At 50.1% G+C, this 15,854-nt stretch overlaps 1 protein-coding gene across 1 annotated transcript in view; it reads left to right on the top strand.

Moving 5' to 3' along the window:
- Positions 1 to 3,086: 3,086 nt before the first annotated feature.
- The window catches only part of LOC137668065 (olfactory receptor 14I1-like), a 50,847-nt gene continuing 38,079 nt past the window's right edge, over positions 3,087 to 15,854 (top strand). Inside the window, exons 1-2 of the mRNA XM_068409361.1 lie at positions 3,087 to 3,240; positions 12,685 to 13,206. Of these exons, the coding sequence (XP_068265462.1) occupies positions 3,087 to 3,240; positions 12,685 to 13,206 (676 nt within the window). The remainder of the gene's footprint in view (positions 3,241 to 12,684; positions 13,207 to 15,854) is intronic.

Here is a 15,854-nt window from a genome sequence, read left to right as displayed (position 1 = left end):
GGTTACCCTGATCTTATCCCCCTCCCCCATCGAACCTAGTTTAAAGACCTTTTGATCAGCCTTGCCAGCTTCTGGGCCATAACCCTTTTCCCCTTCTGACTCAGGTCTTCCCCATCCAGCATAAGCAGGCCTGGTGCCATGAAAGCCGCCCTGTGGTTAAAGAACCCAAAATCCCACCTACGGCACCAGTCTCTTAGCCATGTATTAATCTGTTGCATTTTTGTAGTCCTTTCCTTATTTTCTGCTAACACCAAAAGAATTGAGGAGAATACAACCTGTGCACCTACCCCCTTCACCAAACACATTCCTGCGAGGAGCAGGGAGTTGGACTTGATGATCATTATGGGTCCCTTCCAACTTGAGCTATTCTATGAGGATTTTGGGTGCCATTGAAAGGTATTTAAAGGAAAATGTAATCATCAGGCACAGTCAATATGGGTTCAGAAAGTCCTGTTTCCCAATTTGAGATATTCTATGATTCTATGATTTTTTCCTTCAGTTTCCTCACATTTGTCAGCTGCTGCTGTTTTGAGCTTCAGCTAGTTAAAATCTTTCTGTCTTTCAACAGTCTAATTGTCTCCTTAGACAACTCTTTAATTATGTTTATATCTATCCTTTGTTATCTACCTATCTAAAACATTTCTCATAAGATTATCCCTTGTAGAAAGGATATTTCATTAGAGGCAGCTTATTGTTTATGAAATTTTATCATGATTTAGTTTACTTTCCTTGCAAATAGGAAAAATTCTTCTGTGCCTCTGTGCAGCCAGTTCTCCAAGGAGAGCAGGTGGGAGGTGGTGCAATGTTGTTGTAACATCCAGCTGCAGACTTCAGTGGAGAAGTCTGATGCAAGGAACAGTGACCTAAGTCCCAGCTGGCCAATGACAGAAATGGTGGGGTTGCGAAAGTAAGAAGCAAAGTTGTCCACACAGTGTCAGACCTCAAGAGACTCTTTTCCTTGCTGTCCAAACCTCCTGAGGAAGAATTCTGGATCAATAGCACTTGGAGAATTCTTATATCACCTCTTCTTTAAACTGAAAAGTATCAAAAAATATCCTTTAAAATAAAATAAATCATTTTTATTATCTGGACTTTGAAATCTTCCTCCTTAACTACACTATGAAACCTCTCTAATCAGCTGTACAAGTCTTGAAGACTTGAAGAAAATTACTGGAAGATACATGGCTCGTTAGGGTTTTCTATATTTTAATGAGCCCCATGGTGTATTGGGTGCTGAGTCCCTGAACCTCAGGTACTGAAAGAAGATTGAAGAAACTGCTCAAGAAGTCAGAAGCAAAACTCAAAGTACCTGGAAGCATTAATGGGCCCTCTGGAGGAGATTACTGACAAAGCCTCCCCAAGGACTCGTTAGAGTAGATAATTGGAGGCTGTGATTGCAGGTAGGCAAAGGCCCTGTGCAGGTGGCTGTAATGCTGAGAAAACCCTTTGGCTTGTTTGATGAAGCAGAAAGGCCAAGCCCTGACCCTCAGGCCCTGGGAAGGCAGGTCCTGTCCCTCACATGTGGCTCAGGGCTCTTCCTCGGGACAATGGGATGTGAGGGTGAGCAACGCCAAGTGTAGGAAAATTCTGTGACACTGACTGGTCTCTCCAAGCAAGGGAAACAAAGCCCAGACCCTCAAGAGAAAATTTCTCCTTGTAGGTGTCAGTGGCAGAGGCAACTGCCATGGCCCAGGGGACAAAGCCTTCAGTCCTGCGGAGCCTTTTAGTCTTGCCAGAGCCCTTCGCCATCTCTCCTGAAGGCTGTCCTACACTGTCCCATGCCTGCACCTCTTTCCCTTCAGGCTGCAGACACCCATCTTGGCTTCCCACCTAGCTCTCACCCCAGCATTTCTATACCTTCAGTGGTGTCTTTCCATTTTTGCTGCCTGTTCCTTGAAATACAAAGCCATGTGCTGATCCAGACTCCCTCTGGGTGACCTTGCACTACCAAGCTACCCTTTGAGTGGGATTTCTTTTTTGTCACCTGCAGTCTGAACCTTCCAAGCTGCACTTTGTGGAGGTTTCCTTCTCTTCCCACTACTAAGAAAAGCTCCGTCATCTCTGAAATCACCTTTCAAGCTGGTGCAGGCTACTACTGTAGTGCCCTGAGTCTCCACTTCACCAGGCTAAAGAAGCCCAGGGCCCTCAGGCTCTCCACACAAACCCCAATGGCCATCCTGACTGATCTCCACTGGAGCCTCCTAGTTCGTCCCTATTCCTCTAGACCTGGGAGCCCCACAACCAGAAACACTAGTCCAGATATCACCACACCAGTGCTGAGTCAAGAGGGATGATAACTCTGTTTACTGGGTGGCCACACTCCTCCTCATGCAGCCCTGTATGCAGTTGGCCTTATTAACCTTGAGCATGCACCACTCACTATGGCATCCCTTGTAACGCCCAGGCCCTTCTCCTCAGGGTCACTCCTGAGCTGTTCAGGTCCCAGCCTGCCCTCATGTCTGGGGTTATTCTGCCCCCCAAAAAAGGACTTACCACTTCTCCTTGTAAAACTTCATGAGACTCCTCTTGCCGAATCTCAAAGTTTCTCAAGGTCCCCCTGGAGTGAAGCTCTGCTTTGACAGCTTGTAATGTGTTTGTACAGATGGCCTACCAAAGTTGTGGTGCCTCTGATTAGATCACAGCATGAGGAATTGCAGGACACTAGAGATAATAGAAGGAGGTACTAGTTTAATGGCATTACTGACCAAGGTAGGAATTCTCATGGTGGAAGCTCAGAAACCCTAAATGAAGGTACAAAAAAAAAAAAAAAACAAAAAAGGGCAAGGGAGGACAGGGGACAGAGAGGGGGGTTGTTTGCATGGGTTGGTACAAGGATGGTCAACGGGAAGAAATTGTGAGTGGGAAGAGAGGAAAAAAGGAAAGAAAAGGTGAAGCAAAGGAAATGATCAGGGCTGTTGGGGGGTACCTGCCAAGCAGCCCTGCATGTGAGCAAGAATGCTGGAGTCTAGGCTTGAAGGGGGAGGGGGATAACACCTGGCTTGCTGGAAACGAGTCTAGGGGTGGAATGCCAGAGCAGGGGAGAAACCAACAGCCCAGCTGAGTGCATCTACACCAACGCACGCAGCATGGGTAACAAACGGGAGGAACTGGAGGTCATTGTGCGGCAGGAAAGATATGACGTGGTTGCCATCATGGAAACGTGGTGGGATGACTCTCACGACTGGAGTGCTGTAATGGATGACCACAAGCTTTTCAGAAAGGACAGGAGAGGAAACAGAGGTGATGGGGTGACTCTTTAAATTAGGGAGTGTTTTGATTGTATAGAGTTTAAGGACAGTGATGATAAGATTGAGTGCCTATGGGTAAGAATCAGGGGGAAGGCCAGCAAGGCAGATATCCTAGTAGGAGTTGGTTATAGACCAGCCAACCAGGATGAAGAGGCTTATGAACTATTCTACAAGCAGCTGGCTGATGTTTCATGATCACTAGCCCTTGTTCTAGTAGGAGACTTCATTTTGCCGGATGTCTACTGGAAACTCAACTCAGCGGAAAGGAGGCAGTATAGGAGGTTCCTGGAGTGTGTGGAAGATAACTTCCTAACACAACTGGTTAGTGAGCCCACCAAGGGAGGTGCCCCACTAGACCTACTGTTTACAAACAGAGAAGGTCTGGCGGGAGAAGTGGTGGTTGGAGGCTGTCTTGGGCACAGCGACCATGAAATGATAGAGTTTTCAATTTTTGGGGAAGGAAGGGTGTCAACAAAAGCTCTATCTTGGACTTCCGGAGGGCAGACTTTGTCCTATTTAGGACACTGGTTCAGAGAGTCCCGTGGGAAATAGTTCTTAATAACAAAGGGGTCCAGGAAAGCTGGACATACTTTAAGAAAGAAATCTTAAAGGTGCAGGAGCAGGCCATCCCCGTGAGCCGAAAGAGGAGCCATGGGGGAAGAAGTCCGGCCTGGTTGAACAGGGAACTTTCTCAGGATCTTAGGGAAAAAAAGAAGGTTTATGATCTTTGGAAAAGGGGGCAGGCAACTCAAGAAGAGTACAAGGATGCTGTTAGGTCATGTAGAAGGAAAATTAGAAAGGCGAAAGATCAACTAGAACTCAATCTGGCCAGTACAGTAAGAGATAATAAAAAAAAAGTGGTTTTATAAATATATAAACAATAAAAGGAGATCAAGGGAATATCTCCATTCTTTATTGGATGTGGGGGAGAACATTGTGACCAGGGATGAGGAAAAGGCCGAGGTGCTTAATGCCTTTTTTGCCTCAGTCGTTCACAGTAAGACCGGTTATCCTCAGGGCAACAGCCCCCCTGAGCCAGTAGACAGGGACGGGGAGCAGAATAAACCCCTTGTAATTCAGGAGTAAGTAGTTAGCGACTTGGACACGCACAAGTCTATGGGACCAGATGGTATTCACACAAGGGTACTGAGGGAGATGGTGGAAGAACTTTCTAAGCCACTCTCCGTTTTTTATTATCAGTCCTGGCTAACTGGGGAGGTCCCAGATGACTGGAGGCTGGCCAATGTAACACCTATGCACAAGAAGGGCTGAAAGGAGGATCCTGGGAACTACAGGCCTGTCAGCCTGACCTCAGTGCCGGGGAAGGTCATGGAACAGATCATCTTGAGTGCGATTACACAGCACCTAGAGGACAACCAGGGGATCAGGCCCAGTCAGCATGGGTTTAGGAAGGGCAGCTCCTGCCTGACCAACTTAATCTCTTTTTATGACCAGGTGATCTGCCTAGTGGATGAGGGAAAGGCTGTGGATGTAGTATACTTGGACTTCAGCAAAGCCTCTGATACTGTCTCTCACGGCATTCTCCTGGATAAGCTGGCAGCCCACAGCTTGGACAGGTGCACACTTCACTGTGGTAAGAACTGGCTGTATGTACGGGCCCAGAGAGTGGTGATGAAGGATACTGCATCCAGTTGGTGTCTGGTCACTAGTGGTGTCCCCCAGGGCTGAGTACTGGGCCCAGTCCTGTTTAATATCTTTATTGATGATCTGGATGAGGTTATCGAGTGCACCTTCAGTAAATTCGTGGACAACACCAAGTTGGGTGGGAGGGTTGATCTGCCTGAGGGTAGGAAGGCTCTGCAGAGGGATCTGGACAGGTTGAATAGATGGGTCAAGACCAATGGTATGATATTCAACAAGGCCAAGTGCCGGGTCCTACACTTTGGCCATAACAACCCCACACAGCGCTGCAGGGTGGGGGAAGTGTGGTTAGAAAGTGGCCCAGTGGAAAAGGACCTGGGGGTATTGGTGGACAGCCGGCTGAACATGAGCCAGCAGTGTGCCCAGGTGGCCAAGAAGGCCAACAGCATCCTGGTTTGTATCAGGAATAGTGTGGCCAGCAGGACTAGGGAAGTGATCGTCCCCCTGTACTTGGCACTAGTGGGGGAGCCCCTCGAGTACTGTGTCCAGTTCTGTGCCTCTCACTTCAAGAAAGACATTGAGGTGCTGGAGCAAGTCCGGAGGAGTACAACAAAGCTGGTGAAGGGTCTGGAGGGTCTGACCTATGAGGAACAGCTGAGGGAACTGGGATTGTTTAGCCTGGAGAAAAGGAGGCTGAGGGGAGACCTTATCGCTCTCTACAACTACCTGAAGGGAGGTTGTAGCGGGGTGGGGGTCGGCCTCTTCTCCCAGGCAACTAGCGACAGGACTAGAGGACATAGACTCAAGCTTCGCCAGGGGAGGTTCAGGTTAGACATTAGGAAAAATTTCTTTGCAGAAAGGGTCATCAGGCATTGGGATGGGCCACCCAGAGAGGTGGTGGAGTCACTATCCCTAGAGGTGTTTAAGAAAAGACTAGATGTAGCACTTAGTGCCATGGTCTAGTTTACACAGTGGTGTTAGGTCAAAGGTTGGACTCAATGATCACAGAGATCTCTTCCAACCTAGCTGATTCTGTAATTCTGTGGTATGTCCTGCCCCCCTGCTCACAAATGAAGGAGTGGGGCAGCATGGCCTTATATGGTATGTCCTACTCCCCCCTCCCCTTGCACACAAAGGAGGAGCGTGGCATTTTACATAAGAAAATGTCAAGATTTTACATAAGAAAAGGTCAAAAGACAAAGATGGCTTCCAAGACATGCGCAAGAGAACTTTACCGACTGACCTCGCCCATACACTTGTTTGCTACTAGAAGAGACCAGAGCAACGTGGCTGAAATCAGCAAAATTGCAATAAAATCATTCAAATTCAGCTAATAAATATGCATTAAGCGCACTTGCACAGGAGGGGCCGCGTGTACAAATACTCAAATGTCAATGGTAACAGGCAATGTCATGGCCAAAGCCAGAAGGTTATCTAAATTGTAAACAGGTGTATGTGAGTAGTGTTAAGATTGCTTATAAGGAGTTGGGAGTTGTAACGGGGGGTCCTACTCGTGCTCCCAGCCAAGAGGCACCTTCATTGTCAGGAATAAAAAGGGATTTTAGCTAGTGTGTGCTTCTGCTGCCTTCTTTCTGGTACCTGCGCACAAACTAGAAGAGAAGAAAAAAGTGCAAGCAAATCCATTTTGGTAACATCTCTGAAGTCCTAACCCTGCAGCAGAGAGCCTGGGAGCTCTGAGATCCCTCGTTCTGCTCTGCATTTTGGCTTGGAGGTGAAATTACCCCCCAGTCAGAGGAGAATTTTTAATTTTCTTTACAGCCTAAAGCACCACATAGGGCAGGAGATATGCCAGGACAGCTCAGGAGGGATCACACTCCTCTGGACCAAAAACTCACATGTTCCTCAGAACCTCAGGAGGCATCATATGCTGATAGCTCCCTTTGTTTGGGGAAGTGGTCAAATGACCTGTCTCCATTTTGGTAGTGGTGTCTTAGATGCCTGGCTCATGTGCACACTCTGTGGATGCTTACCTTCATTGAGCAACAAGGTCTGATGTCAGACCTGACCCTGTTTTGAGCCGTAGGTTGCACTCGGGACCTCTGAAGCTCCCTTCCACCCTGAATTGTCCTATGAGTCTACGACTTACATACCATCTATTTAGAGAAAGAGGTACATGTTTAGATACCCTCACCTCTAGTTGAATCCCTTTTCCTAAGGAACGCTGCAGGAGCTTGCAAGACAAGGTCGTGGAAGTGGCTGAAAGGGACTGGCGGGAGTCTCCAACTGAGCCTCCTGCCCAGAAGGAAGCTGTTATCAACCCTAGGGTCAAGTTGTCTGCAACATGCCAGAGTGGAACCTGAAGTCCTCTAAAGATGGGAATCACAGACACTCTCTGAGTGTCCAGCAGGTTTCTAGGGTCTCTTGGGACAACTTCTTCATACAGATGCCAGGTAGGCCAAAAAAGGTGATGCTCACCTGAGTCTGGCCCTTGCAAAAGAGCAAGTGCTCATCAGGGATGTAAAAACCATTGTCATCCTTGGCTGTAGTGACCATGAAATAGCGGGTGAAGAATTTTGCCTTTTCAGGGGACTTTTGGTGGGAATTCCATGGGCAGCAGTGCTCAAGGGCACCAGACCTCAGTACAGCTGGTCTTTCAGGACAGAATCTTTCAAGCACAAGATCTGTCTGTACTAATAGACAGGAAAACAACCAGACATCTCAGGAGACCAGCTTGGCTGAAGAGGGAACTCATCTGGAAGCTCCATAGAAAAAAGAAAGCATATAGAAGGTAGATGCAGGGACTCAAAAAGGAAATTAGAAATAGGGATGGCTGTAGTGAAGGCAAAGCTTTCCCAGTGTTGACCCTTGGTGCAAGGGTATCAAGAGGAGCTCTTACTACTTCAGAAACAGCTAAAGAAGAAACAAGGGAAATACTTGACCACTGGTGAATTTAGTAAGAGTAGGTGGAGGTAGATCTGAGATACTCTATGTCCTCTTTGCCTTAGTCTTCCCCAGCATGGTCTCCCAGGCCTTTGAGACTTGAGGCAGGACTCTGGAGGAGAAGAATCAGCAGTGGATGTGGATCAATTCCTCTGTTGAAGTGAGATCCTCTATCCAAAACTTCTTTGCTTCCCTTTTTCTATGGAGCTTCCCAACAAGTTCCCTGTTTAACCAAACTGGTGTCCTGAGATGTCCACTTGTTTGCTGGACTATCAGCATGGACACTTTATGCACTTAGAGGACGCTGTCCTTGAAAAGCAGTTGCACTGAATTCTGCTCCCCTTGAGTGATACTGCCCACTGAAAGTTCCCGGCCTAGACCAAAGTCTGACACCCTGACACCCGGCATCTGCACTCTGCTGCTCTCCTTCCGCACTCCCCTTGGGAGCTGAGACCCCACTCTCTCATTGCTACTAGAGCCAAGGTTGACAAGGATGGCACAGGTTTTCAGATCCAGGTAAGCATCACATTTGTGGGCCCATCTGGCAGCTGTGCAAAAAAGCTACTGCAAAGGACCTCCAGACATCTAAAGGAGCATTTGCTCTCTGCTGTCCTGTGAATGTCAGGGGGTGGTGGTGCCAAGTGCCCACTAAGCCTCTCTCTCACCCCCACTCCTTCTTCACTCACCTTGGTGCCTGCAGGATTGTTTCTCTCACATGTTTCTCACTCTCTCTTACAGCTGCTGTACACGCTTTTTAATCCTTTATAGAATCATAGAATGGTTTTGGTTGGGAAGGACCTTTAAGATCATCAAGTGCAACCACTAACCTAGCACTGCCAAGTCCACCACTAAATATATCACAGAGTTGCCACTAGAACTGCTTATAGGCTCAGGTTTTGGGCCTTGGCTGGTCCATTTTGAAGCCAGCCCTCCCTCAGCGCTACCAGACCCTTGCCATGTAAACTTGATGCACAGGGTTGTTGGGGTCCATGCGAGGAACGGACTACAGCACACCAATGTGATGCTCTGAAGCCACTTTATTGCAGTTAACACAGCTCTTTTACAGCACACATACTTCCTTATCTCACGATCACGCCTTAAGCTATTGGCTGCAAGCACTGTGCACGCTCTGTCCACGCGCCTCTTCTGCTGTCCTGTTTGGATACATGCTATGAGCCTAAGCAAAGCCACATCCTTATACTTTCTTGCTGTCTCATGCTGCCTCAGCACGTACACAACAGTGTACTTGTATGTCGTCTCTATAGTTCTTCCACGACCCAGGCCCCAACACAGGGTCATTAAAGTCTCCAGTAAGATGTGAAGTCATTGATCCCAGGACTTCCTCAGGCTGGCTAAATAAGCCTTTGTCCCCTTCCTCTCCCTGATTCTAGGTTCTTTATGTCAGAAAAGAGATTTACTGGACCTCAGCCATGGCACCAGGGCCAAGCTCAGATGTGTAACAAAGCAAGCTGGTACCACGTGCCCCAGGTTTCATACAAGCCAAAGGTTTGCTTCAGAGCATGCTGGGGTGGGTGGCAGGTGGCAATGTAAAGAGGAAATGAGATGTCGCTTGGAGAGCAAATCCTGCTGTCTTCAGGACGAGAGAGTTGCAGGGCTGGACTGTGCAGCCCTGGCAGGAGAGGGCTTTGCTGTCTGTGGAGTCTCTGCATCCCTGGACGGCCTATGGTGCAGGTGAAGCTGATCTCCAGAAAAGACAAAGTGCTTTTGAAAATCCCCTTAGCTACGCACATGTCATGTTCCAGGAACACTGAAAATCATTGATCTGTTCCTTAGTTGCATCACCAAAGGGATGACCAAAGGATGTGGGAGGAGCACTGCCTACATCTACTGGATAGAGATGGGTCAGGACTTGCTTCACTGCAGTTGCCTGAATGAAAGGGAAGACCATGTCTGAGGTTCTCTTGGGGCCTGTTATATGGCTGCTCTGAATGGGGATGGTGTTCCTGCAGGTCTTGTGCTGTCCCTGCTGGCTGCATGCGGTTGTGCTGGAGAGCCCTGCCATCTCAGGTAGCACCAAGGAGGTACTTAACCTTTACATTGTGCAGCTGCCCTGAATTAGGTTAGGCATTGCAGGGGAGTCTAAGAGAAACCTGCCATAACTGCCAAAGGAGATATGGTGGAGAAGAGAGAGACACTTAGCTCTCCCAACAGCAATGACTCCGTTTGCTCAGAGGAATAGCTCTACAGGCTGCCTTGAATGTAATGAGCAGGATCAGGCTTCATTGTCCTAAATATGGGCATCTGCTGTCACTTAGCTGGCCAAAGGAATGCCCCACCGGCCTCCAAAATGATGACCCCAGACACTGCCCTGTCCCTCTGAATTGCTCCATCAGAACTTACAGTTACCTGCAAGTGTCTTGGACCAGCTCTGGCACCTCAGGTGTCACCTGTGGTTTGCATGGGTACAGGAGATTCCTCCCTTTCACTGTCTGTGTGCCCTGTCCCATAGTGGGACAAGAAGAGGTGATTCTTGGACCTAACTCTCTTCTAGGGAAAATGACACGGATGGAAAGAAGTGTCTCTCTCCAGCTGAGGGAGGGAAAACAAGGGATGACTTCAGCCTGTTTCACAGCAGGTTCCCCTGGAGCCCCAGGTTCACCTCGAGGGATCCCAGAGGGGACAGAGAAAGTGCTGCCTTGGGCTGGTCCTCTGCTGCTGAGCTGGGCTGAGCTCCTGGGATGGAAGGAACACATGGCAACCAGGCAGCGCTGCAGAGACAGCTCTGCCCAGGAGCAGCTCCTCTGCAGAGAGCAGCAGGGCTGAGGGCACTGCCTGCAGGCAGCAAAGACAGACAAGAGAAGTGGGAAAGAGGTTAAAGGCAGTGTGGGGTGGAAGAAGAGGTGAGAGCTCACCAGGGCAGAAATCTTCACAGCCCTTGACAGGGTAAGCCTCTGACTGCAGAGCAATGCAGAATAGTGCCTGGATGTGTCTCCAAGACCTGGCACATGGCACAGCTGACAGGACCTTCCTGCTGCCCACCTTCCTGGTGTGCAGCAGGAAGACATGCTCCAGAGCAGGGATTGCTTGCTACACCATCGGAGGGACAGGTCAAGACAACTCCCTTCTCCCAGGGATGGCTGCAGGGGTGTGAAGCCAGGTATGCAGCCAGGGGTGCCCAGGGTTGTCCTTCTGAGTAGGGTCCCTACACCCCAGGGGGCTGCATGCTGAGACAGGGACTCTTCCTTCTGCCAGAGTCACACTTTCCACAACTATGTAGGAAGAATTTCTGGGTGGAAGGAGCAACCCCCAGCAGGGTAGGGCAGGGCAGGGCAGGCAGGGCAGGACAGGGTAGGGCAGGGTCCTTCTGCTCTCAGGAGAGCGCTGTATGGGTCAGAGTTTCTCACAGCTTCATCTCTACCTCATGACATTTCTACGGGAACTTATCAAGGAGCTCATCAACTCAGCAACATCTTCCCCTTTCCAGCCACGTCAGGTTTTCTGTGATCTGGTCTTTAGCCTCTGCACACACAGAGATGCCTCTGGGCAGTGCCCTTCCCCTGGGAGGTATTTGCAGGGCAGAGGTGAGTGCACAGCAAGTGGCATGGGGTTTGTGAGCACTGACAGGGAGTTGAGCTGCGGACAGGGAGACGGCTCCTGGCAGGAAGAGCTCCAAGCAGCAGAGACACAGGCAGGGAGTGAGAGGGACCTGCTGCCAGAAAAGCTGGGGAGGGGGATGTGGGCACCTCCTTGCCGTCCCTGTTGCACAGACACCTTCCCCTGAGCAACTCCTCCCTGGTCTCCTTTCCCAGCCTAAGCAGAGCCCATGGGGTCTCGGGCGTGCATTGCCCCTGCAGCAGAGCCCAGAAAAGGACAAATTTCAGATTTCCATCTGTCTTTGCATGTCCCTCCTCCCTTGGCAGAAGCACTGTGGCATTTCGTGCCCATCCCCTCCTGCCTGTGCTGCCCTTGTTCTCACCGTTGGATTTGCTGAGTCTGTGTGGGGGGTGGGTGTCGGGAGTGGCAGGTTCAGCTCCTTGTTGAGATGCCAACCCTTTGGGTCCTGCTATGCAGATGTGTCTGTGGGAGCAAAGTGCTCAGGTCTCCTCCAGACAACTTCAGGACATTCAGCTATTTCTCTGGGTGTCGTGCTGGGCTGCAGGGTGTCCTCCAGAGGGGCACAGCTCTCCCACAGTATCTCCGTGCTGTCTAGGATCCTCATGGAGAAGACACCTCAGTGCTAAGGCCACAGAAATGCTGCTGGGCTGTTGTGCATGGGCAGCTGCAATGATCCCTCTGTGTCCCAGTCTGGGAGAGGAGAGCTGAGATCCTCATCAGGTACCCTGAGAAAAAGTGAGGAGTCTGTCAACTTGCTCTTTGAACCTGGATTCCTCTTCTCTCAGCAGTGTTCAGTTCCTTTTTAGGGGAATACCTGAGTGTGATCATCCTCCAGCTCCAAGTTGCCAGCAAAGAGCAGTTGAGAACAGGACTGACGGGCAGAGCAGCTCTCCTCACTCTGCACTAAGGGACAGTCCCTTTGCCTCTCAGGACCCACAGGATTTCACTTGGAGTGCATGAGAACAACTATCCAAAACCACTCCTAAATGTTGGCAGGTGCAACTAGAACAAAATAAACAAATCAAAATCCCCTCAGCTCTGTTCTGCAGCTTGGCAAATGGTCAACAACAGTTCTGAAAAGCTCTTTGATATATCATGAGTACTTTTAATTTGAGATCACCCCACATTCCTAGTTCCCTCTTGCTGCACAGCAAGGACTCCTCAGGAGCCCATTACAGAGTCCCCCTCCCAATGGCTGCCTCAGGTAGCAAAACCCGGAGCTCAGGTGACGGAGCTACACATCAGAGAGTTCTTCCTGAAAAGAGAGAGTCTGAGGGTGGGATTGCTACGAGATATGCAATAGGTTTTGCTTGGAGAAGTGTGGTCTAACTCAGTACTGCCTTTTCCTTCTCAACAGATAACCATAGCCAGCAAATGTCCAACAGCAACTCCATCACCAAGTTCCTCCTCCTGGCATTCACAGATACACGGGAGCTGCAGCTCTTGCTCTTCTGGCTCTTCCTGGGCATCTACCTGGCTGCCCTCCTGGGAAATGGCCTCATCATCATCGCCATAGCCTATGACCACCGCCTCCACACCCCCATGTGCTTCTTCCTCCTCAGCCTCTCCCTTCTTGACATTGGCTCCATCTCCACCACTGTCCCCAAGTCCATGGCCTATTCCTTCTGGGACACCAGGGCCATCTCCTACTTGGGATGTGCTGCCCAGGTCTTCTTTGTATTCTTCTTGTTTGGTGCAGAGTATTCTCTTCTCACTGTCATGGCCTATGACCGCTACGTTGCCCTATGCAAACCCCTGCACTACGGGACCTTCCTGAGCAGCAGAGCTTGTGTCCACATGACAGCAGCTGCCTGGGACAGTGGTTTTCTTAATGCTGTGCTGCACACGGCCAATACCTTTTCCATAGCACTTTGCCAAGGTAATGCTGTGGAGCAGTTCTTCTGTGAAGTGTCCCAGATCCTCAAGTTCTCCTGCTCACACTCCTGCCTCAGAGAAGTTGGGCTCCTTGGCACCTCTTTTGTCCTTGGTCTTGGGTGTTTTGTTTTCATTGTGCTGTCCTATGTGCAGATCTTCACGGCCGTGCTGAGGATCCCCTCTCAGCAAGGACGCCACAAAGCCTTTTCCACGTGCCTCCCTCACCTGGCCAGGGTCTCCCTGTTTGCCAGCACTGCTATGTTTATCTACCTGAAACCCCCCTCCATCTCTTCCCCATCACTGGACCTGTGACGACAGTTCTGTACTCAGTGGTGCCTCCGGCAGTGAACCCCCTCATCTACAGCATGAGAAACCAGGAGCTCAAGGAAGCTTTGAAGAAACTGATTCAATGGGTTTACCTTCAGCAGCAGTAAGCTGCATATGTCTCCTCACAGGCTCTTCCCAGCTTTTCTCAGGGCAGGCTTTTTTTTAATATGTGGTGATCATGTTCATACAGGAATGTTTGTATTCACTCCACATCTACAGAAGCATGATCCTAGCCGAATAATACATAAGCCTTTGGTAAATGTTTCATTATGGTGTCAGAGCTGGCTTCCTAAGAAGCATCTCTGTAATAAAAGGATATCTCCCAAGGGCAGCTCCTGAAGGTTGGGCTCTTCTTTTTGCTGAAGCTGGGACTAGGCTCCAGGAACTGCACTTGGCATGGCCTGTTGCTGAGCTTGGTTCTCAGTGGGCTCAAGAGGAAGGGCACAGGGAGATGTGTTGGGGAGTGAAGACTGGACTCAGCTCTCACTTGTGGATGCCCAGTGCCACTGGAGTGAATGGATGCTGAAGTGCCTGCTTAGGCCTCTCCCACATGCAGCAGAGCTGAGTGACAGCTGCCCAGCTTTCTGGAGGGGAAACACGAGATGCCAGGAGAGCAGAGGGCATCTGCAGAGACGCCATGTGCCTGGGTGTGGGTCTCCCAAAAGAAGGGACCATCCAAGGTGGAGTCACCCAAAGGCAAAGCACTATATTTAAGTATCCACAAGCAAACAAGGGCTCTCCCATCCCAGGGGAGGCTGTGGGGACCCAAAAATCACAAAATCACAAAAAGGAGACTGGAGATTGACTCATGACTCCTTCAGTAAAAGCCCATGGATGGTTCAATGTGTGCACTGGAAAGCACTCCGAGTCACAAGAAATGCTCTGAGCTCCTTCCATAGCCTTAGAACCCTGGAAAGGAGCTCAGTGTCAGTGCAGCCCATCCAGCTGCATCTGCATCCCTCCCTGAGCAGCACAGACAGTGTAGAGTCACCCCCATGGTCCCACAGCCCACTTGCTCTGTAGAGCATCACTGTCAGCTTGGGGCCCTGTGAAAAGCACAGGCAAGGGACCAGGAGCACCAGGCCAGATCAGAGGAGGGATGGGGAGAGAACAGACAGGAGCTGACCAGGGCTGGAAATTGCCTTGGGGAGAAAAATGGTGGTGTCCAGCTACTTCAAGATAATAACCAGAGTTTGGTACCTTAAAGCATGCTCACAGTGCAGAGCCAGAAGTTCTTTGTGTCCTGGTGCTCCACCAGGCCTGGGAAGTGACTGGAGAAGGATTGTTGTCCACCACTTGCCATCCCTTAGTTCTGTTGTCCCTCCTGAAAGGTGGCATGGAATAGAAGGCTGGAACCCTGTGTCAGAACTCACACTGAAGGAAGTATTGACCAAGAAGCCACATCATTTTGCTGTGGTACTTCAGTCCCTGTGCCCAGCACATGTCTTTGAGACAACCTTTCCCATCCCATGTGTCAGCCCTTACCCCAAAAGTCACCCCCAGACAAGGCTTCTCAGCTGGGGCTGAGCTGGAGGACTGGGGTCCAGCTGTGACCACAGAAAGGACAAGGCCTCTCCTGGGTCCTCTGCAGAGCTGGCAGCCTCTGTGATCCCCACCAGAAAAGGCAGCATATAGAGGAGAACTTGGGAAACTGTAGATCATCCTCACATCCGTGGGGGATCTCAAGAAGAGTCCCTCAGTCCAAATATCCATCCTGGCTTGCTGCTGCATGAACAGGTAGAAGAAATTGTCCCAGAAGCCTCATTCCAGACCTTGTCTCCTCGTACAAGCCCCAGCCCCAGCCCCAGCCAGGCAGGTCTCTCCCCCTTGTCACTGCGATGGTTCCAGGGAACCAAGAGACACCTAGCGGAGACATGTTGGGTGGACAGTGCCAACCCAGTGCTCCCAGAAGCTCTGTTGCAGCCAGAGAAGCTCTCCATGGTCAGAACAGGACTCGCTGCTGCTCATGGGGTAAGGGGTCTTTTGGGAGCTGCAGCCACTGCCACCACCTGCTGGCAACTCCCAGACTGAGGACCTAGCTTAGGTGCCTTTCACCACAGCTCATGGTACCTCCTGCTGGGCTTTGCACCACTGGTCACAACCCTTTGAGCCTGGCTGTTCAGTTAGTTGTCAGTCCACCTCACTTTCCTCTTATCTAACTTATATTTCATCAGTGTGTCCAGGAGGCTGTTAGAGAAGACAGGCTGACAGGCTGACAGCTCCCCAGATCCTCCTTCTGGCCCTTCTTTGAGACAGGATTGACATTTGCTTTCTTCCAGTCCTCAGGAACCTCTTCCATTAACCATGACCTTTAAAAAATAATCG

This window comes from Nyctibius grandis, chromosome 10, assembly GCF_013368605.1.
Source record: "Nyctibius grandis isolate bNycGra1 chromosome 10, bNycGra1.pri, whole genome shotgun sequence".
Classification (NCBI taxonomy): domain Eukaryota; kingdom Metazoa; phylum Chordata; class Aves; order Nyctibiiformes; family Nyctibiidae; genus Nyctibius; species Nyctibius grandis.
This window is presented reverse-complemented; position numbering and strand designations above follow the sequence as displayed.